The 26348-nt window shown below is 39.2% G+C and overlaps 1 protein-coding gene across 2 annotated transcripts in view; it reads left to right on the top strand.

Annotated features, from left to right (window-relative positions):
* DCP1A (decapping mRNA 1A) overlaps positions 1 to 26348 on the top strand; it is a 67175-nt gene that overhangs the window by 23379 nt on the left and 17448 nt on the right. For both annotated transcript variants that reach the window (XM_036266440.1, XM_036266441.1), the window contains exons 4-5: positions 8446 to 8512; positions 21250 to 21388. In XM_036266440.1, the coding sequence (XP_036122333.1) occupies positions 8446 to 8512; positions 21250 to 21388 (206 nt within the window). The remainder of the gene's footprint in view (positions 1 to 8445; positions 8513 to 21249; positions 21389 to 26348) is intronic.

Consider the following 26348-nt stretch of genomic DNA (forward strand, 5'->3'; position numbering starts at 1 on the left):
TGGCTTTCTAAAACATGTTTTTATTGATTTTTTTTAGAAAGATGAAAGGAGAGAGAGAGAGAGAAACATTGATATGAGAGAGAAACATTGATTGGCTGCCTCCTGCACTCCCCCTACTGGGGATCATGCCTGCAACCTGGGTATGTGCCCTGACCAGGAATCAAACTGAGACCTCTCAGTCCGTGAGATGACGCTCAGTCCACGGAAGCACACCAGCTGGGCAACAGTGGCTTTCTAAATTATAGTATCTTTTTTTTTATTCCTCACCCAAGGACATTTTTGCATTCATCTTCAGATAGAGCGAGAGGAAGGGAGAGAGAGAGAGAAACATTAATGTGAGAGAGACACATCGACCAGCTGCCACCCACATGACCCCAACAGGGGTGAGAGACAAACTGCAACCGAGGTACGTGCCCTTAGCAGGAACCGAACCCAGGTCTCTCTCGACCATGGGCCAACACTAACTGCCAACCACTGAGCCAAACCAGCCAGGGCTCTTTTTGTAAAAATTTGTTTTCTTTGTTGATTTGAGAGAGAGAGGAAGGGAGAGGGAGACTCCGAGAGATGGAAACATCGAGAGAGAACATCGATTGGCCACCTCCTGCATGCCCCCCACTGGGAATCGGGCCCACAACCTGGGCATCGGGCCCACAACCTGGGAATGTACCCTCACTGGGAATTGAACAAGCGACCTCTTGGTACATGAGTCGATGCTCAAGCACTGAGCCACACTGGCTGGGTAAATTATAGTATCTTGATAGTATCTTTATAGAATTCAAATAATAGCTATTTTAAAAGGATTTTTTAATTTAAAATTTCTTAAACTAGCATTTATATTTTCTATATTCTATCGTCCTTTCGTGTATAATTTTTAACTTACTCAATTATTTATACTCATATGTGTTGCTTTAATCTTCATAACTGAAGCTCATTAATGTTTTATTTCTATAAAATTTTTATGTTATTTAAACTAATGAAGCAATAGATATGTAGCTGCAAGACTACTGGTCTAAGGCTGGGAAAACCTGAGTCCTTGTCTGAGACTATTTTTCTCAGATTTATTAATAAGTCACTTAGTCTTTCTTGAGCCTAGGTAGCTCCATAAAAGTGCATAATGAGACGTCTGAAACAAACAACATGGTATAGCCTTATTTTCCTTTGCTTCTCTCTGTGAAGCATAAAATTCAGAAATAACACAAGGGATAATCAGGAAAACTCTGAAAGGTAGAAAGAGGAAGAAGATCTGGTGTAGGACCCAAAACTGATAGAACATAGCAGCAGGGTGTCTAACAACCTTCCCACCCAACAGAATAGGGGGACTCAGGCCTGGTGTTTCTTGCCCACCATCCAACCTGGCAATAGAATGTGGCCCAGGTTCCTTTTTCCCCTAAATCCAGTAGAAGCCCTGCCAACAATACCAGGTGTACCCAGCAAAACAGGCAGAAAAGATTGGAAGCCCTACTAACAATGAGTGACCACCAGGAGAGTGCTTTTTCTGCCTTCCATGAAGGGAAGGTGGGTTCAGGGTAGGTGTCATGTCACAACCAGCCTGGCCTGGGAAGCAGTCTTCATCTTTAAAGGTTCTCTTTCCCCCAGAGGCACACCAGGTGGCCTAACTGTGGGAAACTTGTTACCCCTTAAAGCAACTTTGGATGAGAATCCACTAAATTCCCAGCAAAAGAAATCAGGAGGAAAAAAAAAGAATAAATAGCCCTGGCCAGTTTGGCTCTAGCATTGGCCTGTGGACCAGAGAGTTGTGGGTTCGAATCTGGTCAAGGGCAACCCTGATTGAGGTTGTGCAGGGGGCAGCCAATCAGTGTGTCTTTCTCACGTTTTTTCTTCTTCCCCACCCCCCATCTGAAGATAAATGTAAAAATATCCTCAGGTGAAGATTATTAAAAAAAAAAGAAGCCTGGCCAGTGTGGCTCAGTGGTTGAACGTCAACCTCATGCACCAAGAGCTCACCAGTTCGATTCCTCGTCAGGGCACATGCCCAGGTTGTGGGCCTGATCCCCAGTGGGGGGCATGCAGGAGGTGGCCAGTCGATGTTTCTATCTCTCTCTCTCCCTCTCCCTTCCTTTCTCTAGAATCAATAAAGGGGGGAAAAAAGGAAGAAGAGCAGAATAAACTCAGAGCATACAAAAATAAGGAAGAATGATGGCAGCAGAAATCAATGAAATTGAAAATAGAGAAAAATCAAATCAATGAAACAAGAAGCTGGTTCTTTGAAATAAGTCATTGAAGTTCATAAACCTTTCACAAGACTAACGAAAAGACAAATTACTAGTATCAGGATTGAAATAGTGGATATTGCCCTGGCCGGTTTGGCTCAGCGGTTAGAGCGTCGGCCTGCGGTACAGAGAGACCCGGGTTCGGTTCCCGCTAAGGGCACGTACCTCGGTTGCAGCTTGTCCCCGGCCCTGGTTGGTCGTGCGGGTGGCAGCTACTCGATGTGTCCCTTCACGTCGATGTTTCTCTCTCTCTCTCTCTCCCTTCCTCTCTCTCCCTCCCACTCTATCTGTACAAAAAATGGAAAAATAGCCTCGGGTGAGGATAAAAAAAAAAGAAATAGTGGATATTACTACAGATCCTCCAGACTTTAAAAGAGTAATAAGAGAATGCTGTGAACAACTTCACACTCATAAACTTGACAACTTAGAAAAAATAGACCAATTCCTTAAAAACCACAAACTATAGTCCTAGCCGGTTTGGCTCAGCAGTTAGAGCATTGGCCTACGGACCAGAGACCCAGTTTCGGTTCCCACTAAGGGCACGTACCTCGGTTGTGGTTTGCCCTCGGACCTGGTTGGGGTTGTGTGGGTGGCAACCACTCGATGTGTCTCTCTCACATTGATATTTCTCTCTCTCTCTCTCTCTCTCTCTCTCTCTCTCCCCCTCCCTCCCTCCCTCCCTCCTTCCCTCCTTCCCTCTCTCTCTCATGCTCTATCTGAAGATAAATGCAAAAATGTCCTCAGGTGAGGATAAAAAAATTTAAAAAAAAAAAGAAACCACAAACTATAAAACTCAACCAAGAGAAAATGGATAACATGAATAGTCCTATAGCCATTAAAGAAATTGAATTCATCATTTAAAAGCTCATGAAAAAGAAATCTCCAGGCCCAGATGGTTTTAATGGAGAATTCAAAGAAGAATTAACACTAATTTTACAGTTTTTTCCAGGAAACAGAAAAGGAAGGAACACTTTTCAACGGATTTTTTTTTATTGTTTTTAATTGTGGTGAAAACTGCACAGCATACACTTTACTATTTTAACTGTACAGTTCAGTAGTGTTAGATATAGTTATGCAACAGATCTTGAGAACTTTCTCATGTCACAAAACTAAAATTCTATTCCTTTTTTAAAAATTATCTTTATTGTTGAAAGCATTACTGATGTCCCTCCTTTTTCCCCCCATTGACACCCTCCTCCGCATTCACTGCACTGTTGTCTGTGTCTATTGGTTGTGCATATATACATATAAGTTCTTTGGCTTATCTCTTCTTGCCTCCCTCCCCCTTCCCTCTGAGGTTTGTCAGTTTGTTCCCTACTTCCACATCTCTGGATCTCTTATGTTCATCCCTACTGGTGGAATGCAGACTTCTGTAGCCACTATGGAAAATAATATGGTGTTTCCTCAAAGAATTAAAAATGGAACTGCTTTTGACCCAGTGATCCCACTTCTAGGAATATACCCTAAGAAGCATGAAACACCAATCAGAAAGAATATGTATACCCCTATGTTCATAGCAGCACTATTTACAATAGCTAAGATCTGGAAACAGCCCAAGTGTCCATCAGTAGATGAATGGATAAAAAAGTTGTGGTACTCGGTTGCAGTTTGTCCTCGGCCCTGGTTGGGTCGTGTGGGTGGCAACCACTCAATGTGTCCCTTTCACGTGGATGTTTCTCTCTCTCTCTCCTTCCCACTCTTATCTGAACAAAAAAAAATGGAAAAATGTCCTTGGGTGAGGATAAAAAAAAAAGCTGTAGTACATGTACACAATGGAATACTATGCAGCTGCGTGAAAGAAAGATCTCTTATCTTTCATGGAGGGGACAACATGGAGGGGGCTGGAGAGTATTATGCTCAGCGAAATAAGCCAGTTAGAGAAAGACAAATATCACATGATATTACTTATATGTGGAATCTATTGAACAAATTAAACTGATGATCAATTCATTTTTATAAGGGCCAGTATTACCTTGATACCCAAACAAGACAAAGACAGTAAAAACAAAAAAACAATAAAACTACATACCATTATTTCATGAACTTAGATGAAAAAATTCCTCAACCAAATATTAGCAAATCCAACAATAAATTGAAAAAATATATTAAAAATGCCTAGCTGGGCCCAGGCAAGTTTGGTTCAGTGGTTAGAGCATTGGCCTGTGGACCAAGGGGTCTCAGGTTTGATCTCCAATCAAGGGCACATACCTGGGTTGCAGGTTCAATCCATGGTCGCAGTTGGGGTCGTGCAGGAGGCAGCCAATTGATGTATCTCTCCCTCCCTCCCACACTCTCTAAAAATCAATGGAAAAATATTCTCGAATGAGGATTAACAACAACAACAAAAAAATGCCTAGCTGGGCTTTATTCCAGATATGCAAAACTGGTTCAATATTGAAAATCAGTGTAATCCACCATATTAACAGGCTAAAGAAGAGATAGAAGAAATAGCACATGATCATATTGTGTGTTTTTTTTTAATAATTCACTTATTTTACTTTTTTATTATTTTTTTAATTTTTAATCCTCACCCAAGGACGTTCCTCCATTGATTTTTAGATAGAGTGAGAGTAAGGGGGTGGGGGGGGGAGGAACATTAATGTGAGAGAGACATATCACTATTCAACAAAGGACTAGTATTTTTTTTTTTAAATCCTCACCCAAGGACATATTTTTATTGATTTTTAGAGAGAGAGAGACACATCAATTGGCTGTCTTTCATGTGGGCCCCGACCGAGGATGAAACCTGCAACCTAGTTCTGTGCCCTGATGGGAATGAATCCACAACCTTTTGGTATACGGGACAGTGCTACAACCAACCTAGTCACCTGGACATGGCAAGGACTAGTATCTTGAATATACTATATAAAGAACTCTCAAAACCCAACAGTAAACAAAAATCCAATTAGAAGGGGCAAAAGACACGACCAAACATTTGACAAAAGAGGGTATACAGATGACAAAAAAGTACATGAAGAGATATAAGCATCATTAGCAATTAGGAAAATGTAAATTAAAACCACAATGACTTCCTTTCCAACCTGGGCCTGGCAGAATGGCTCCCACAAAGAAGAATGGCAAGAAGAACAGGGTTGGTCTGCCATCAATGAGGTAGTGACCAGAGAATATACCACCAACATTTACAAGTGCACCCATGAAGTGGGATTCAGGCGTGCCCCTTGGGCACTCATAGAGATTTGCCATGAAAGAGATGGGAACTCCAGATGTGCACATTGACACCAGGCTCTACAAAGCTGTCTGGGCCAAAGGAATAAGGAATGTTCCATACCATATTCAGGTGTGGTTGTCCAGAAAACCTAATGAGGTATGAAGAAGATTCACTAAACAAGCTCTATACCTTAATTACCTGTCACCACTTTTAAAATTCTACAAACGTGCCCCAGTGTGGGGCTCAGTTCGTTGGAGTATCATCCCATACACCAAAAGGTTGCAGGTTCGCACTGGCCGGTTTGGTTCAGTGGTTAAAGCGTCGGCCTGCGGTCCGGAGAGACCTGGGTTCGGTTCCCGCTAAGGGCATGTACCTCGGTTGCAGTTTGTCCCCGGCCCTGGTTGGTCGTGCGGGTGGCAGCCACTCGATGTGTCCCTTTCACATCGATGTTTCTCTCTCTCTCTCTCCCTCCTGTTCTATCTGAACAAAGAATGAAAAAGTGTCCTCGGGTGAGGATTAAAAAAAAAAAAAAAAAGGTTGCAGGTTCACTTCTGGTCAAGGCACATACTGGGGTTGTGGGTTCAGTTGATGTTTCTCACATCGATGTCTGTCTGTCTCCCCCCCCCTTCCTATTCCTCTCCCCCCTCCTTGTTCCCTTCCTCTCTTCCTAAAATCAATAAACATATCCTCAGATGAAGATTTTTTAAAAATCCACAAACATTTAATGTGAATGAGAACTAACTGTTAATTGTCAATAAAGTTATCAAACTGCCAAAAAAAGGAGATACCACTGTATACCTATCAGAATGCATAAAGTTAAAAATACTGAGAACAAAAAGTACTGGTAAGAATACAAACATGCTAGCTTTGGCCAGTGTGGTTCAGTTGATTGGAGTATCATCCCATGCACCAAAAGGTTGAGGCTTCAGTTCTCTCTCAGGGCACATACCTGGGTTACATGTTCGATCTCCAGTCAGAGAAGTGTATGGGAGGCAACTGATTTATCTCTCTCGCTCGCTCGCTCTCTCCCTCCCCCCTCTTCCTCTCTTCCTCTCTCTAAAATCAATAAAAACATATCCTTGGGTGAGGAATTTTTTTTTTAATGCACACAGACTAGATTGTTCATACTAGAGGAGTATAAAATAGCACAACCACTCTGAAAAATAGTTTAAAAGTTTCTTATTAAACAACATGCAGCTGCTGAACTCAGTAACTGTACTTTTGGGCATTTAACCCAAAGAAATGAAAACTTAGATTCACACAAAAACCTAGACACAAACTTTCATAACAGCTTTATTCTGTAAACTGGAAGCATTCCAGATGTTCTTAACAGATAAATGGTTAAACAAACTGGTACCTCTGTACCATGAAATACTGCTCAGCAAAACAGAGGGGATGAACTATTGATATAAGCAACAACTTGGATGACTAGCAAGGGAATTATGTTGAGTCAGAAAAGTCAGTTTCTAAAATTGTGTACTATATATGATACTGCTTATATAGCATTCTTGAAATGACAACATTATAGGAATAGAGAAGAGATTAGTGTTTGCCAGAGGTCAGAGATGGGATTAGGAGGGCCACAGGAGATTGGCGTGGCTTTAAAAGGGCACGAAGGATCCTTGTGGCCATGGAAATATTCATTATCTTTGTGTCAATATCAGTAGCCTGGCTGTGATATTATATTACAGTTTAACAAAATGTTACAATCGGAGAAACAGAGCACACAGAACCTCTGGTTATGTTTTACAGTGCATGTGAAGCTGCAATTATTTTAAAATTAAAAGTTTTTTCTTTTCTTAAGAAAGCATAGTGATACCTGCTCTTTCTGTGGCAGGGAGTGGTTGGAAGTCTGAAAGGCAGTGTAACCTGGGACAAGCTATGTCATAGTGGGTGCACATGATAGCAATAAGCCATACCTACCCATGTTTATTTTGATGTATTTATTCAACATTTCTATTCTGCCTTATCAAAATAATATGTACAATAGTTTTTGTGTATTGTGTAAAGTTCATTTATTTATTTATTCACCAATTTTTTTTTTTTTTTTTTATCTTCACCCGAGGATATTTTTCCATTTTTTGTACAGCTAGAATGGGAGGGAGAGAGAGGAAGGGGGAGAGAGTGAGAAACATCGACGTGAAGGGACACATCGAGTGGCTGCCATCCACACGACCAACCAGGCCCGGGGACAAACTGCAACCGAAGTACGTGCCCTTAGCGGGAACCGAACCCGGGTCTCTCCGGACCGCAGGCCGACGCTCTAACCGCTGAGCCGAACTGACCAGGGCTCACCAAATATTTTTTGTTGGCTTTCTTAGTGCTGATCATACTGGGGATAAAAAAGATGGGAAAAGAAGTGTGATGGACAGTTGATTATAGGGTGGATCTGGAGTTGATATTTGTTTTTAAAGCTTTGGTTTTGCTGTGACATAATATTCTGTATTTTAAGTTTCAAAGGCAAAGGTTCTATTGTTCAATTAGCTGGCAAACTTAGTTTTCAATAATTAAGACCCTCTCTTCCCATTTGGAATCCATCATACAGTCAATGTTGATTCTTAATTTAATTGGTATCATTTTTTTCTTGATAATACGTAAAATAATGGCTCATCTTACACTTAATGGCATTTTGGGCTTAATGAGATCTGGTTAGTGTCTAAAAGCAACTATTTTTGCAGTTTTTTTCTTATCTGATTTGAGAGAGAAAGAAACATCGATTTGTTGTTCCACTTATTTATGCATTCATTGGTTGAATCTTGTATGTGCCCTGACGAGGATCGAACTCTAACCAACTGAGCTACCCAGCCAGGTTTTGTAGTTTTCATCTGAATATTTTACCTATTCTAATTTTATTAATATTTTTATTTTATGTAATATATTTTAAGTAAACATTGTTGGAGAAAGGTATTTTTTTCCTATAGCGGAACCTTTAATGATTTGAGAGTCTGGTGATAAATTCTGTGTCATTCCATAGTAATACTGTGTTACTTACATATATGTTGAAACTTCATTTCCCTTATCATTTTTTTTGTTTTGTTTTTCAAGTGTCAATATACAGTATCTGGTTTTATGACAAGAATGACTGTCACCGCATAGCCAAACTCATGGCTGAGTAAGTATATTACTCCATAGATTTACTTATTAATGACCTATGAGAGATGAAAAATTACTTTTCTCCCTATTTTGTCTTTGTTACTGGAGTGTACTAACTCGTGTATTTCTCTCCTAATTTCCTGTTTATTGTCAAAAATTTTGAAAGGGCAGAAAAGCCTAAAGAAATCTATAATCATTTAGAATCCTACTACTATACTCAGTGTGTGCATGTTAGTCTGTTTCCTTGGAGTCTTTTTCTTTATGTATACATGAAGTTGATGTAGTTTATTGTTTCTTACAAAGATAGGATCATACTGTATATACATTCTACTTTTCATGTCAACAGCATTTGCCAACAGTATTAAATAGCACTGTATAGTGTTCTCACTGCATTGTAAATCCAGTCTTCCTTGTAGATTGTAATTTAACCAGACCTTTCTGTTAAACATCTGGTTAGTACCGTCAAACTGCTTAGCTTCAGAGGACATCACCTACGTGCAGTGCACAGCCTAGCCGCATATATGATTTTGGTTCTGTCCAGATTTTCACTATAGCAAGTAGTGTTGTGTTCAGTAGCCAATAGAGAACTCCTGCACACATCCATGTTTACCTTTTTAAGAGAACTTATTTTTGACACAGAGTTTAGGTTATTAAGTAGCCAATCCATTAATGGATTATGTTCCAAGAGATTTTTTTGTCAGTATCTGGAATTTGAAAATGAATTTTCAGTGAATTAATGTTCTAAAGGGTGGTTCATTGTCATTTCTCAAAGTAGCCGGCAGAAGCCACCCCTCATGGCTTATCCATGTTGCTGGTACTGCCAGACTGGACTTTAGGTGCCCAAGAAGAGCTCTGGGCAAAATGCTACAGTGGGTGCACTTATTCTGGTGTACTTGTGTTTCCTTTTCAGTTTTTGCCTGAGTCTTCTCAGGAATATTGACCTCTTTTCCCCTCTATCAAGTCAAGAATCCCTTTGCTCTCCTGCAAGGTTTTTATCTACATGTTTGGAAGAAAGCAGTCTTATTTAAAAGGATCTTATTTTAAAACTAATACTTACAAAAATATAAAAAAATAATTAACCCCAAAAGCCTCAGTTTCAGGTATGTTTGCATTTTAAAAGAAGCACTCATGGCTAAGATTCTAATCCAGGACTGCTGACATGTCCTGACTGGATGTTAATCAGCCTCCAGCTTTGCCTGCTCGTGGGGCAGACCATGTTTATTGCTGTGTGCCGCCTGAGACTTGTTCCCTGTCAACCTGTCACTTGTACTTGAAAATGTGTTGGCTGTCTAGAACCACACTTTCTTTTTTTTTCCCCCAATTTTCATTTATTTATTTTTGTTACAGATGTTTCTCCTTTTTCCCCCCTAGACACCCTCCTCCCCATCCTGCCCCATCCCCCACCCCCTAGCATTGTTGTCTATGTCCATTGGTTATACATACCTGCATATAAATTCTTTAGTTCATCTTATTCATTCCCCCCCGCCCTTGTACTCTGAGGTTTGTCGGTCTGAACCGTACTCCTTTCTATCTCTCTGGGTTTGTTTTGCTCATCAGCCCACCTTGTTCATTATATTCCACGAATAAATGAGATCATGTGGTATTTGTCTTTCTCTGATTGGCTTATTTCACTTAGCATGATACTCTTGAGGTCCCTCCATGTTGTCTCAAAGGATAAGAGATCTTTCTTACAGCTGCATAGTATTCCATTGTATATATGTACCACAGCTTTTTTATCCATTCATCTACTGATGGACACTTGGGTTGTTTCCAAATCTTAGCTATTGTAAATAGTGCTGCTATGAACATAGGGGTACATATATTCTTTCTGATTGGTGTTTCAGGCTTCTTGGGATATATTCCTAGAAGTGGGATCACTGGGTCAAATGGCATTTCAGTTTTTAATTTTTTGAGGAAACATCATACTGTTTTCCACAGTAGCTGTACCAGTCTGCATTCCCACCAGCAGTATACTAGAGTCCCCTTTTCTCCACACCCTCTCCAACACTTGTTGTTTGATGATTTGTTGATGGTGGCCATTCTGACAGGTGTGAGGTGATACCTCATTGTTGTTTTAATTTGCATCTCTCTGATGATTAGTGACGTTAAGCATTTCTTCATATGTCTCTTAGCCATTTGTATGTCCTGTTTGGAGAGGTGTCTCTTTAGTTCCTTTGCCCATTTTTTAATTGGGTTCTTTGTCTTCCCTTTGTTGAGTTGTATGAGTGCTCTATATATTTTGGAATATATTAATACAGTTGACCCTTGAACAGCACAGAGTTGAACTCCATAGGTCCACTTATACGTGGATCTTTTTTAATAAATACAGTACTGTAAATGTATTTATTTTCCTTATGAGTTTTTTAAATAATTTTTTTTTATATATGAACTATGTTATCGGTAAGGCTTCCAGTTGACAGTAGGCTATTAGTAGTTAGGTTGGAGGTGGGGATCAAAGATATATGCAGGGTTCAACTGAGTGGGGAATCGATGCCCCCTTACCCTCAGTTGTTCAAGGGTCAGCTGTATATGCATTTCTCTTGATTGAGAGCTTTTGGGACCCAAGTGAGAGAATCTGGCTTCTTTTTAGCTCTAACAGCTATTCACAGGAAAACATTTTAAGCTTTATTTCTCTATCAGGGCAAGTAGTATCCCTAATGTAAAACTTCAGATGGTAAATGAAACTGAAGACAAAGGTCTATGTGAAAATAATTTTTTTGAACCCAAAAATAAAATGAGGAAGTAGAAACAGGAAGCAGAGAGAGAAAAGAGCAGCCAGGGTTTTTTCACTAGAATGCCCAAGAAAAGAACCATTTGCTTAATTTCAGCTGTTTTACTTGAAGCAGAGAGGTATTGAAAGTGATTAGAGAGTACCCTCATGAAGCTGTTGATAGTGAGTTTTCTAGTGTCCGGCCTGTTTGTGGCTGAAGAGAATACCTTATATGTTAACATTAACATTATATGATAAATGGCATTCAGGACAGCAGAGATAAAAACGACTACTTTATCTTTCTTTGCTCAAACTTTGCCTATATGCAGCCTTTACTTGCTACATATTTCAAGATATCATGTCTGCTAACCAGAAATACAGGTAAAATTCTTTTGGGCATATTATGTGTCCAAATAAATATGTCTATCGGAGCCCATTCTGTTAAATTTAGATCTTCCCATCACTGTTTTGACAGCTGCAATAAAATAAAACTTCTCCAAGTAAAAAATTTATTTATTCCAAAGGATGTTTATAAAAACTGAGAAGCTATTTAGGGAAAATAAGCAAATTTCTAGACCTATACCATATCTAAATTTGTAAATTCTTTTGGTCAGTGGCAAAGTTGAAAATCCACTAAATTTGAAAAATGTTGACCCTCCTAAGGAGTAAATCCAGTGTGCCAGCAACTGTTTAACAATAAAACTTACTTCAGTGTTTGCCTACATAGATTATAGAATTTGGAGAATTCATAGAAGTCAGCTTTATTCCTGATCTTACAGATAGTGTCGGTACATAGTTGAGGATTTAAGAGGAAAGGAAGCGGGGTCCCTCTTCACAGAGTTTGAATTGGAAGAGGTCTTAGAGTCCAGGCCTCACTCATGCAGGGGTCCCTTCCACACCACACGACAGCTCCTACTTTCAACAATGGTGAGCTTTGTAAAGTGGCCAGTTCCTAACAGGTGAACAGTGAGTGGTTAGAAATGTCTTCTGTTGAACCAAAAGCATAGATCCAGTCCAGGTCAGGGGAGAGGTGAACACAAGCAAGGGCAAACCAGGCAGCATGGTAGGAGGTAGGTAGAAACAGACTGACCAGAGTCCTTGATGAAGGTAGATTCAGGCTGGTGGTGGCCTGTAATTGGGTATTAAGTCTTTCTTTTTTTTTTTTTTTTTTTTTCTGAATAAAGAAGTGCCTGTTAATTATGGAAAATGAAGAAAAGTACAAAGAAAGTGAAATTGCTTTTAATCTACCATCAAGAAATAATTAATGTACATCTGTCCATTCTGTTTACCCTTTGCTACAGGCCTCACAGTTATGACAATACAGTATTTCTTTCCAAGAGATGATTACTGGTATGGATATAAAAGAAACAATATTCTGATTGGCCTGATCCTCATATCACATGCCAGTCTTCTTTCAGTCTACCATAAAGTTCATGGTTCTATCTTTGTTTTAGAAATAATAACACCACTAAGAGCTGTAAGAATCCAGATAGAGAAATGACATTGTTACCTTTTTTCCCCCTGAAATTGCTCAAGATTATTATTTTTTATTTTTTTATTAATTTATTTTTGTTACAGATGTTTATCCTTTTTCCCCCATTGACACCGTCTTCCTGATCCCCTTACACCCCACCCCGCTCCGAAGCCAGGATTGTTCTCTATGTCCATAACATCATTACCTTAAAGCAGCATTTTCCAAACAGGAATCCTGCCTCAGGAGATCTGTGGTCATATAAATTTGGGAAAATGTATAAGCCCACCCTTCTTAGAGAATCACAATACATTTTAGCATATTAAAAACTCAGAATAGTTCTGCTGTTTTAAAAAAAATCTGTTTAATATTGTTTATTTTATTTATTTCATTTTATTAATTTGTTTGTGTTACAGATGTTTCTCCTTTCCCCATTGACACCCTCCTGCCCATCCCCTCCATCCCGTCCTCAGCTTTGTTGTCCATGTCCATCAGTTATGCGTACATACATATAAGTTCTGTGGTTTATCTCTTCCCGTCTCACCCCACGCATTGTTCTGAAGGTTGTCAGTCTGTACCCTACTTCCACATCTCTGGGTCTACCCTGTTCCTCAGACTGTTAGGTTCATTATATTCCACAAATAAGTGAGATCATGTGATATTTGTCTTTCTCTGCTTGGCTTGTTTCCCTTAGGATAATGCTCTCCAGATTCCCTCCATGTTGTCTCAAAAGATAAGAGATCTTTCTTACAGCTGCATAGTACTCCATTGTCTATATGTACCACAGCTTTTTTATTCATTCGTCTACTGATGGACATTTGGGCTGTTTCCAGATCTTAGCTATTGTAAATACTACTGCTATGAATGTAGGGGTGCATATATTTTTTCTGATTGGTGTTTCAGGCTTCTTAGGATATATTCCTAGAAATGGGATCACTGGGTCAAATGGCATTTCAGTTTTTAATTTTTTGAGGTAACACCATATTGTTTTCCATAGTGGTTGCACCAGTCTGCATTCCCACCAGCAGTGTACTAGAGTCCCCTTTTCTCCACACCCTCGCCAACACTTGTTGTTTGATGATTTGTTGATGGCGGCCATTCTGACAGGTGTGAGGTGATACCTCATTGTTGTTTTAATTTGCATCTCTCTGATGATTAGTGATGTTGAGCATTTCTTCATATGTCTCTTAGCCATTTGTATGTCCTGTTTGGAGAGGTGTCTCTTTAGCTCCTCTGCCCATTTTTTTAATTGGGTTCTTTGTCTTCCTTTTGTTGAGTTGTATGAGCACTCTATATATTTTGGAAATTAACCCCTTATATGATGTATCATTGGCAATTGTGATGTGCCATACAGTGGGTTCCCTTTCCACTTTGATGGTTGTTTCTTATGCTGTGCAGACGCTTTTGAGTTTGATGTAGTCCCATGTGTTGATTTTTCACTTTGTTTCTGTTGCCTACATTTTCTTCTAGGATTTTTATGCATTCATGAATCACATTTTGAGTTTATTCTTGTATATGGTGTAAGTTGATTGTCTAGTTTCATTTTTTTGCATGTAGCTGTCAAATTTTCCCAACACCGTTTATTAAAGAGGCTGTCTTTACTTCATTGTATGCCCTTGCCACCTTTGTCAAATATTAATTGAGCATAATGTCTTGGGTCAATTTCCGGGTTCTCTGTTCTATTCCACTGGTCTTCTGCCAGTACCAGGCTGTTTTGATTACAGTAGCTTTGTAGTATAACCTGATATTCAGTATTGTGATCCCACCTACTTTTGTTTTTCAAGATTGCTGTGGCTGTTTGGGGTCTTTTTGGTTCCATATGAACTTTTGAAATATTTGTTCTAGTTCTGTGAAATATGTCGTTGGTATTTTAATGGGGATTGCATTGAATCTATAGATTGCTTGGGGTAATATGGACATTTTAATGATGTTAATTCTTCCAATCCATGAACAAGGTATGTGCTTTCACTTTTTTATATCTTTCTCTATTTCTTTTTTCAGTGTGCTGTAGTTTTCTGCAAATAGGTCCTTTACTTCTTTGATTAAGTTTATTCCTAGGTATCTTAATTTTTTTGCCCTGGTGGTAAATGGGATTGTTTTTTTTTTTAGGTTCTCGTTCTGTGAGTTCATCATTGGTGTATAAGAATGCCATTGATTTCTTGACGTTAATTTTGTATCCTACTACTTTGCCAAAATCTTTTTTTTTTTATCCTCACCCAAGGACATTTTACCATTTTTTGTTCAGGTAGAGTGGGAGGGAGATAGAAGAAGAGAGAGAGAGAGACAGAAAGAGAGATAAATATCGATGTGAAAGGGACACATCGAGTGGCTGCCTCCCACAGGGCCCAACCAAGGCCAGGGCCAGGGACAAACTACAACCGAGGTACATGCCCTTAGCAGGAACTGAACCCAGATCTCTCTGGACCACAGGCCAACTCTCAAACCGCCGAGCCAAACCAGCCAGGGCCCATATTCATTTATTAAGTCTAGTAGATTTTTGATGGAGTCTTTAGGGTTTTCTATGTGTAATAGCATGTCATCTGCGAATAATGACAGTTTCACTTCTTCTTTTCCAGTTTGGATCCCTTTTAATTTTTCTTCATGTCTGATTGCTGTGGCTAAGACTTCCAGTACTATGTTAAACAAGAGTGGTGAAAGTGGGCATACCTGTCTTGTTCCTGTTCTTAAGGGAAATGCTTTTAGTTTTTGCCCATTGAGTATGATGTTGGCTGTAGGTCTTTTATATATGGCCTTTATTATGTAGAGATATGATCCCTCTATTCCCACATTGCTGAGCGTTTTTATCAGAAATGGGTGCTGGATTTTGTCGAATGCTTTTTCAGCATCTATTGATATGATCATGTGGTTGTTATCTTTCATTTTGTGGTGTATCACATTTATTGATTTGCAAATATTGTACCAGCCTTGCATCCCTGGGATGAATCCCACTTGGTCTTGGTGAATAATTTTTTTGATGTATTGCTAGATCCGATTTGCTAGTATTTTGTTCAGGATTTTGGCATCTATATTCATCAGGGATATTGGCTTGTAGTTTTCTTTCATTGTAGTGTCTTTCTGTTTTGGGATTAGAATTATGCTGGCTTCATAAAACGAGTTTGGAAGTCTTCCTTCTTGAATTTTTTGGAATAGTTTGAGGAGAATGGGTGTTAGTTCATCTTTGAATGTTTGGTAAAACTCCCCCGTGAAGCTATCCGGGTCTGGGCTTTTGTTTCCTGGGAGAGTTGATTACCTCTTCAATTTTCTTAGTTGTTACTGGTCTGTTCAAGTTTTCTATCTCTTCCCAGTCCAGTTTTGGGAGACTGTGTGTTTTTAAAAATTTGTCCTTTTCACTTAGATTGTCAAATTTTTTGCCATATAATTTTTCATAGTATTTGTTAACGATCCTATGTATTCCTGTGGTGTCAGTTGTTACTTGTCCTCTTTCATTTCTGATTTTGTGTATTTGGGTTCTCTTTCTTTGTTTCTTGGTGAGTCTAGCTGAGGGTCCATCAATCTTGTTTATCTTTTTTAAAAAACAGCTGTTTCATTGATCCTTTGAATTGTTTTCTTGGTCTCTATGTCATTTATTTCTGCTCTGATCTTTACTATTTCCTTCCTTCTACTTGCTCTGGGGTTTTCTTTTTGTTTGCCTTCTAGTTCTTTAAGTTGTGAGGTTACATGGTCTATTAGAGATTTTTCTTGTTTCTTGAGGTAGTCCTGTAATGCTATGAACTTCCCTCTCAGAACTGCTTTCGCTGCATCCCATAGATTTTGTGTTGTTGTGTGTTCATTTTCATTGGTTTCCAGAAAGTTTTTCATTTCTTCCTTGATCTCCATGGTAACCCATTCATTGTTCAATAACATGCTATTTAGCCTCCATGTGTTCAAATGTCTTTGCATGTTCTTGTTGCAATTGATTTCCAGTTTCATGCCATTGTGGTCTGAGAAGATGCTTGATATGATTTCAATTTCCTTGAACCTGTACAGACTTAGTTTGTGTTCTAACATGTGGTCTATCTTTGAGAATGTCCCATGTGCACTTGAGAAGAATGTGAATTCTGTAGTTTTGGGGTGTAATTCTCTGTAGATATCTATTAAATCCATTTGTTCTAGCGCTTCATTTAGAGTCTGTATTTCCTTGTTAATTTTTTGTCTAGATGATCTGTCCAGTGACATCAGCGGGGTGTTGAAGTCCCCTGCTATGATTGTATTGCTGTCGATTTCTCCTTGGAAGTCCTCCAGAAGATTTTTAATATACTTTGGTGCTCCTATATTGGGTGCAGATATGTTTGGCAAGGTTATATCTTCCTGTTGGATAGATCCTTTCAATATTATGTAGTGACCTTCTTTGTCTCTAGTTATGGCCTTCGTTTTGAAATCTATTTTATCAGATATGAGTATTGCTACCCCAGCTTTTTTTCCCTTTCCATTTGCTTGGAAAATTTTTTTGCATCCTTTCACTTTCAACTTATGTGAGTCTTTTGTTGTGAGGCGGGTCTCTTGTAAACAACATATATATGAGTCATGCTTTCTTATCCAATCAGCTAGTCTGTGTCTTTTTATCAGAGCATTCAATCCATTTACATTTAAGGTAATTATTGATATGTACTTATTTATTGCCGGTTTTTGTTTAGTGTGGTTATATTTTTCTTCCTATTTCTTCTACTAATTACAGCAGTCCTTTTAACATTTCTTGCAGTGCTGGTTTGGTGCTAATGTAGTCCCTTAGCTTTTTTTTTTGTCTGGGAAGCTCTTTATTTGACCTTCTATTTTGAATGATAGCCTTGCTGGGTAGAGTAGTCTTGGATTCAGATCCTTGTTTTTCATGACCTTGATTATTTCATGCCATTTTCTTCTGGCCTGAAGTGTTTCTGTTGAGAAGTCAGCTGATAGCCTTATGGGGTTTCCTTTGTAGGTAACCTATTGCTTATCTCTTGCTGCCTTTAGGACTCTCTCTTTGTCTTTAATTTTTGGCATTTTAATTACTATGTGTCATGGTGTGGGCCTGTTTGGGTTCTTCTTCCTTGGGGCTTTCTGTGCTTCTAGAATGCCTTCTTCCTTCACCAAATTAGGGAAGTTTTCTGTCACTATTTCTTCAAATATATTCTCTAACCCTTGCTCATATTTTTTTCGCGGGGGGACTCCTGTCATGCGAATATTATTACATTTCCAATTGTCTCACGGTTCTCTTAAGCTGTCTTCCTGTTTGTAATTGTTTTTTTCCTTTTGGTTTTCTGATTGGTTGATTTTGTCTACCCTGTCATTGAATTCACTGATCTGGTCCTCAGCTTCCTCTACTCTGCTGTTTAGTCCTTACAATGTGTTCTTTATTTCTATGTCATTCTTTATTTCCACTTGGTTGGTTTTCAATGCTTCTATATCTTCACTCATGATGTTGAGGTCCTTACTCATGCTGTTGAGTTTCCTCAAGATCATGGCTCTGAACTCTACCTCTGATAACTTGTTTAACTGCATTTTATTTATCTCATCTTTGGTAGAGGTCTCTTGTTCTTTCATTTAGAATTTTTGTTTGTTTGTTTCACCATTTTGGCTATTTCAGTGGGTTTTGGAGCCTGCCAAATTTTCTCTGTGGGTGTTGCTGTTCTGCTGTTTGTGGCTCCTTCTACTGGGTTTGGATGAGCATGGGAGGACCTTTGTTAAACACCACTGTCAAGTCTTACTTTCCTGAGTAGAGTTGCAAGTTCAGGAAAGGTTCAGTTATTCTCTAACTTTTTGCCTGGAGGCTGTTAGTCTGGTTACTTGAACAGCCTTGGATTCTCATTTGAATGAAAAACTCCATCAGGTGTTCAGTGTAAAAGAATTTCCCGAGGGTGGGGCAGATGCTGGTTGTTGATGAGCCTCAATTTGCATTTCTTTGGCCCACCTTGGTGGGGTTGAATCTCCAAGGGAGGAGCCGCCACCTCTCCCCAGAGCCCTGGGAAGTATTAAGATGGCCACTGTGTTGCGTGGCCACAACTCAGCAAAAGCTCTGAGTGCCCTCCAAATCCCGAGTGTCCCCACATAGTTCCAGTCCAGTCCACCCTCCCTCTGCCAGAGTCCAAGTTGAGTGCTATGGCTAATTTAGCGCTCTGTCCTAGCCCTCTGCGCTGTGGAGCCAGCTTCAGATTTTAACCCCGAGGATGCTGCTCACAGCTAATACTGCTGCTGTCCGTGGGCTCCCAGCCCCCCTCTTGCACCTCCACAATCCTACCAGGACCAATTCCATGTCGCTGGTTATATGGTCCTCACAAGCTGCTTTTCTGTTGCTTTTTCCCAATGATTTGTCTTTATTTTAGTTGTAATTCCAGTTTGGTCCTGGGAGATGGTCTGTGTAGCTTCCATTCACTCCGCCGCCATTTTGGAATCTCTGTTTAAAATTGTTTAACCCAATGTTCCTCCCCCCCCCCCAAAAAAAAAAAAAAACATCTCACACTGGAAGTTCCTGGATGGACTGTTTTAAAGGTAGGGACTGAAACCTAAATACATCTTTTTTTTTTAATTACCTTATTAAAATTTATTTTTCCAAGCTTGAAGAAAAACATAAGGACAATAAAAAAATTCATGTGCTCACCACCTAGCTTTCAGTTCCTGACATGTTGTTATAATTGCTTCAGACCTTTATGTGTAGGGGAGAGAGGATAGTCTTAAGAAATGAAACCCCACAGATAGAAACACCACAGCCTTATAAGTGACATTCTTAACTCTCAACATTTTTTGCTTTATGTATTTTTAAGTACAGAATTAGCTTAAGCAGCACCTATCAAAATAAAGAGCATTGTGGAAATCACCCTGATCTCAGTTACCCACTCAGTGATTTTTAAGGAGAGAATAGGGATGCCTTTTGTTTGCTTGTAGTGCTATCATTTACTTTTGAAGTTTCACCAAGACCTTTATTTCCAGGAAACTAATTTTTCTCCTTGCTAGCCCAATGTCATTGCAAACTTCCCACGGCGAGTTGTTCAGCTATGCAGACTTCCCTTGTCTTTGTGGCATTGTCTGTTTTCAAAATTACTTTACCATTTAGTTTGACTGATTTTGAGATACTTAAAAAAAGAGAGATAATTTAGTGGAGTTTAGATAGATAGATATGAATATAGATATAGATAGATATATCTACATAGATATAAATATATATCTATGTAGATATATCTATTTATGGCAAGGTAAGCTTCTAACTACTAAACACTTGCTTTTCTTATTGTTCTGCAATGACCCTTGGAAGCCCCAAGCCACCTTACCTCATCCTTAGCTCTGAATGCTTTATATACCTAATTTTAACTTTCTATTCTTGACCTCTCATGTATGTCAGGTCTCTGACTTGCTCGTGTATGCTGGATTCTCATACATACGTATGTAATTAAATTTGGTTATTTTCTGTTGTTAATCTGTCTCATGTCTATTTCATTATTAGAGCCAAAGAACCTTGAGGGTATAGGGAAGTTTCTTCCACACACCTTCATAATTCCTATGTTTTTAACATTTTGTTTGTGTATACAGGGAAGCAAAATTTGCCACTGAGAATTGTTTTATTTTTAAGAAACAAAAGACTCAGGAAGAACCTTTGACCTTCCCACAAATTGTCTAAAAGAATTTAAGATAGAAGGCCTGTTCTGGAAAGAACTATCACTATAGAGTTCCACAGTATAAAATGAACTAGTTGAGGCAAACAGGCAAAAAACCTAGCAAGGCCCATTTGCTCAAAGTCCTCTTTGTAACTTACTGTCTCTAGAGAGCCCAGCAAATATTTGTTTACTATACATTAATTCTTTCATCTTCCTGTGAAGTGCCTTCCCTTTGAAGTCCCAGACCCTTACCTCCTTTTTCTTAGTCCAGAATGATATATTTTGTGTGTGTGTGTGTGTGTGTGTGTGTATTCCATTTTGCCTACTGTCTTTGGAATATTTCATACTTATGTGAATTCCCCATGCATATATATTAAATTTTATTTCTTCCTGTTAATCTAAGTTGATATAAGAAATGTCCAGGCCTGCAGAGAATTTTTTTATTTATTTTTATCCTCACCCGAGGACATTTTCTGATATTTTGTTCAGATAGAGTGGGAGGGAGAGAGAAAGAAACATCGACGTGAAAGGGACACATCGAAGTGGCTGCCACCCACACAACCCAACCAGGGCCTGAAACAAACTGCAACCGAGGTACGTGCCCTTAGCGGGAACCAAACCCGGGTCTCTCCGGACCACAGGCCGATGCTCTAACCGCTGAGCCAAACTGGCCAGGGCTGTAGAGAATTTTTATAAGAGTTTATCTGAACCAGATAATATATGCCAGGGAGCAACATCTCAAATGCTCCCCCTAGAGTTTTAATGTACTTATTTCTAACAACTCTAGAATGGAATTCCATGCATTTGCCCTTACAGTGAAATCTATTGGTTGGCAGTGCTCTAAATAAAAGGATGAATTGGTCAGTCATATGTTCCAGGGTGAGGTAGCCAAGGCTCTGTGTTTTGTATTGTGAGAACATGGTTATTATGACATTTTTCCTGTATGCTTGGAACATGAACACCAGAGATTGAGTCTAAACAGATCTTTCTAAAGTCTGGTTCTCATCTTCTAGGGTGGTAGAAGAGGAGACACGGCGCTGCCAGCTAGCTGCCCGGGATAAGCAGAGTCCCAGCCAGGCCAACGGTTGCAGTGACCACAGGCCCATCGACATCCTGGAGATGCTCAGCCGAGCCAAGGATGAGTATGAGAGGGTGAGACTCTGCATGCCGACTGGGAGGACCAGAGGGGGAGGAGGAGACCTGCAGGGGGCTCGTGGACTAGGGAAGTCACCTCCACGGCCAGCAGAAATATTTAATCCAAAAAGAAAACATTTCTTTTAGTTTTAAGGCTATTTGCTTCCCTTAGAGTCTCTGACTTGGCATGAAAATTAAGAATGTTTCTTTTTCTATTCCTGTAAAATTACTATGGGAGAAAGTGGTTTTGGAGTGCAGAAGTTAGCCTACAGCAGGTAGTTCTGGAAAAACTAATGCCTTGTCTAGGTCATAGGAATTTATATAGTCTTTGAAAAGTATTCTGATAAGTACAATCTTTAATACTACATCTGGCCCAGACAGTGTTGCTCAGTGGTTGAACGTCAGCCCAGGCGCCAAGAGGTCATCAGTTCGATTCCCAGTCAGGGCACATGCCCGGGTTGTGGGCCAAATCCCCAGTGGGGGGCATGCAGGAGGCAGCTAATTGATGTTCTCTCTCATCAATATTTCCATCTCTCCCTCTCTCTCAAAAAAAAAATCAATAAAGAACAAAATTAAAAATACTACAGTCTGTTGGTAGTAAGTGCACAGCCTTCATTAAGCATCTTTTGGAATTTTCCCCAAATGAGAGGCTTTTCTGGAATTCATTTTTTCTTTTTGTTTTGTATTTTAGTTTAAAAGTTAACTGATAACATTTTTCTCCCCAACTAGAAGTTGTGGGCATTCATTCATTTACTCAGTTCATATTGATGAACTGCCCACAGTGTGCCGAATAGTAGACATTTCCTCAGTGGTCCTCGAACCTTGTGGCTTTGGAACTGTCCTGAATTTTCACTTGACATCAATATTTACAAGCCCCATACTTCATTGGAGTGAGACTGAAGGTCTTCACTTCATTTCTGCAGAATTATAATTGTCACCTTACTCCTTACTAACATTGAGCTAACTACTTTCTCTCATTTCTTGTTTAATCCTCACCAAAAGATCAGGGAACAAGGTGTAAAAAGCTCTCTCTAAAACCATATTTCCCAAACCATTTTACTCTAACACTGGCTTCACGTGTTAACAGACGTTCCTTGAGAAAAGGCTCCTAGAGGTCCAGTGAGTTAAAGAACGTTGTTAGCATGGCTCTTCTTCTGTCTGCTTAGGGCTCTGCACGCTCAGGACTCTGTGAGGTCCCCACAGTGAATGAAACAGTACTGCCAGTTCCCAGATTGATTTGATTATAGGACCATTTTTCACATACTACCTTTTAAGAATCTAGAGTTCAAGGAACAGACTTTTGAAGCAGTACTCTGGAAGGTAGTTTCTACCATAAACTACAATAAAGCTCTTATATTCAAACACCAGAGGAGTCCCAATTCCTGGAGAGAGAAGTACACATAAGAGCTCGTGAGAAAGTTTCAAGTTGTACAAAATTCTTCAGTGTTTCATAGAGAATTAGGAGGAACCTGTGGATCTGTGAAAATTAATATAGGAAAAGCAGTCTTCTCTATAATGAATTCATTGATTCTCAGGAAACTGGATGAAAATAAATTTCAAGAACCATTTTCTGAACTTTTAAGTTACCTTATATCCCCCAAATTTCCTTTCATATCCTTAATGAGGTCTGAGTTATCTACATAGATGCCTTGCTCTGTTTCTTTGTTCTGATGTAAGGTGACTAATAAGTCCAGGCTCTTGTCATTTGTTGCTGGTGATGACCAGATCAAGGTGCCACATGAACAGAAAGCATAGGTGCTGTACACTAGAGCAGACACTGCATGAGGTGGCCAGGCTTACACCTCAAGCTGAGGACTGAGTAGCCACAAAACGAAAGAAGGAACCAAACCTCGATTTTGTGCACAGAGCTGTAAAGGAGCCTTAGGTCGAGTGGACAATCCAAAAATCTGGCCGGATTGCTAGTTAACACACATTGCAAAAATAAGAATGTGGGTAGAACAATAATTGCAGTTGTAAGAAAATTCTTTCATTGTATGGAAGAAATAAAATGTTGTCTATGGTTAGATTAAAACTAAATCTTGCAGGGGGCAGGCAGGAGTGGGGAGGGGGATGTCTATAATACTTTCAACAATAAAGATACATCAAAAAAGCCCTGGCCGGTTTGGCTCAGTGGTTAGAGTTGTTGGCCTAAGGACCAAAGAGGCTTGGGTTCGATTCTGGTCAAGGGCACATACCTCAGTTTCAGTTCGATCCCTGGCCCTGGTTGGGGTTGTGCAGGAGACAACCAGTCGGTGTTTCTCTTTCTATCTCTCTTTCCCTCCCTCCATCCCACTCTATCTAAAAATCAATGGAAAAATATTCTCGGGTGAGGATGTTTTTTTAAAAAATCAAAATCTGAACAGAACAGAGAACCCAGAAATTGACCCAAGACATTATGCTCAATTAATATTTGACAAAGGTGGCAAGAGCATACAGTAGAGTAAAGACAGCCTCTTTAATAAATGGTGTTGGGAAAATTGGACAGCTACATGCAAAAAAATGAAACTAGACCATCAACTTACACCCTACACAAGAATAAACTCAAAATGGATAAAAGACTTAAATGTGACTCATGAATCCATAAAAATCCTAGAAGAAAATGTAGGCAACAAAATTTCAAACATCATACGCGGCAGAATTTTCACTGATACATCACCTAAGGCAAAAGAAACAAAGGAAAAAATGAACACATGGGACTACATCAAACTAAAAAGCTTCTGCACAGCGGAAGAAACAACCATCAAAATGGAAAGGGAACCCACTGTATGGGAGAACATAATTGCCAATGATACATCATATAAGGGGTTAATTTCCAATATACATAGAGTGCTCATACAACTCAACAAAAGGAAGACAAAACCCAATTACAAAATGGTCAGAGGACCTAAAGAGACACCTCTCCAAGCAAGAGACAAATGAAGAAATGCTCCACATCACTGATCATCAGAGAGATGCAACAGTAAGGTATCACGCCTGTCACAATGGCCGCCATCAACAAATCATCAAACAACAAGTGTTGGCAAGGGTTTGGAGAAAAGGGGACTCTAGTACACTGCTGGTGGAAATGCAGACTAGTGCAGCCACTATGGAAAACAATATGATGTTATCTCAAAAAATTAAAAATTGATTTACCATTTGACCCAGTGATCCCACTTCTAGGAATATACCCTAAAAAGCCTAAAACACCAATCGGAAAGAATATATGCACCCCCGTATTCATAGTAGTACTATTTATAATAGCTAAAACCTGGAAACAGCCCAAGTGTCCATCAGTAGACGAATGGATAAAAAAGTTGTGGTACATATACACAATGGAGTACTGTTCAGCTGTAAGAAAGAAAGATCTCTTATCCTTTGAGACAACGTGGAGGGACCTGGAGAGTATTATCCTAAGGGAAACAAGCCAAGCAGAGAAAGACAAATATCACATGATCTCACTTATTTGTGGAATATAATGAACCTAACAGTCTGAGAAACAGGGTAGACCCAGAGACGTGGAAGTAGGGTACAGACTGACAACCCTCAGAAGAGGGGGTGGTGGGGGGAGGGAAGAGATAAACCACAGAACTTATATGCATGTACACATAACCGATGGACATGGACAACAAAGCTGGGGACAGGGTTGGGGGATGGGGAGGAGGGTGTCAATGGGAAAAAAGGAGAAACATCTGTAATAAAAATAAATTAATAAAAATAAAAATCTTTGGGAATTTAGTTAAAACTTTGATATTTACTTTATAATCTGTTCTGTTTTTTAAAACTGTGCAAACAGGTAGCACTTCCATAAACAGCAGTTTTGTTTCTTGTCTGCACTTGGCCTATCATCTGATGGAGTTGGTGTTAGCAGTGACCCATGAATTCATATCTTAGTGTTTGGATGGGTTCTCCTCAGCTGTCACATGGTTCCAGATGGCCCCTTTGTTTATCTTTAGAAAGAGACTTGGGAGATTGACAGAGTCAAGGGCAGGGGAGCAAGCTAGGCCTCAGCGATGGTATTTAATCCCAATTCTAAATCTTCCCTGACCAGTGTATATTAATACAGTGAATGAAATTCCAGACTTTTTGGTGAGGTATTTATAATAGAGACTGTTTGAACATGAAAACTCTTTATAATAAACATTTTCTCCCCAAGTACTATAGTTAGTTTTAACCACCATTCCTATTTATAAGGTAAAGAAAGATAGCTGAAACCTCAGTCCTTCACAGCTGAGTTGCTTCTTGCCTGGATTTGTAATCTTGGATTTTGGCAGAGGTTTTTCATTTGTTTATTTTGTTTTAATTTAACTGCAATTGTTTTTTAAACCCAGACATTTTTGTTCTTAAAAAAATAGGTGCACCGTTATTTATTATATAAGCCTTACATATTAATTACAAAAACTTTTATATTTAAAAGTTACAATAAAAGAAAAATTATAATTCCACCACATAGCAATAATCATTGCTAGTGCTTTGTCATGTATCCTTGCAGAAATATATATAGATATATCCCAGTGTTTGTGGTATATTTGTGTACACTAGTTTTATTCACTAGTTTTAAAAGTAGTTTTCATTAACTTTTGTAACCTGTCACTCCCCCCCCCCCCAAGAACATTATGGTTTTATGACCGTAACTACATAGGGAGTCCCTGTGAGATTTCATTTGCTGGAATGAAAAATTTTTTTCAAAAAGAATTGTGATGTTAATAGCTGTGTATTTTTCCTTCTGTGCTATATATGAATAATAACCTAGGTTGTTCTGATTCTTTCTATTAAGAATTCAGAATATATTCTTATAGCTAAGTATTCATGCACAATCTTTCTTTCAAGATAAGTTACTTGAAATGGAATTAGTAGATCAAAGGATTTCGACATTTTAAAGATTTATATCAAATATAAAATTTCCCTCCAGAAAATTTGTCTGTGATTATCCCCCAGTCCTTAGAAACATTGAAAACTGTCATTAACAGAAACTCAGAATAAACCTTCCAAGAATGGCACT

Source organism: Molossus molossus, unplaced genomic scaffold (genome assembly GCF_014108415.1).
Source record: "Molossus molossus isolate mMolMol1 unplaced genomic scaffold, mMolMol1.p scaffold_m16_p_18, whole genome shotgun sequence".
NCBI lineage: Eukaryota > Metazoa > Chordata > Mammalia > Chiroptera > Molossidae > Molossus > Molossus molossus.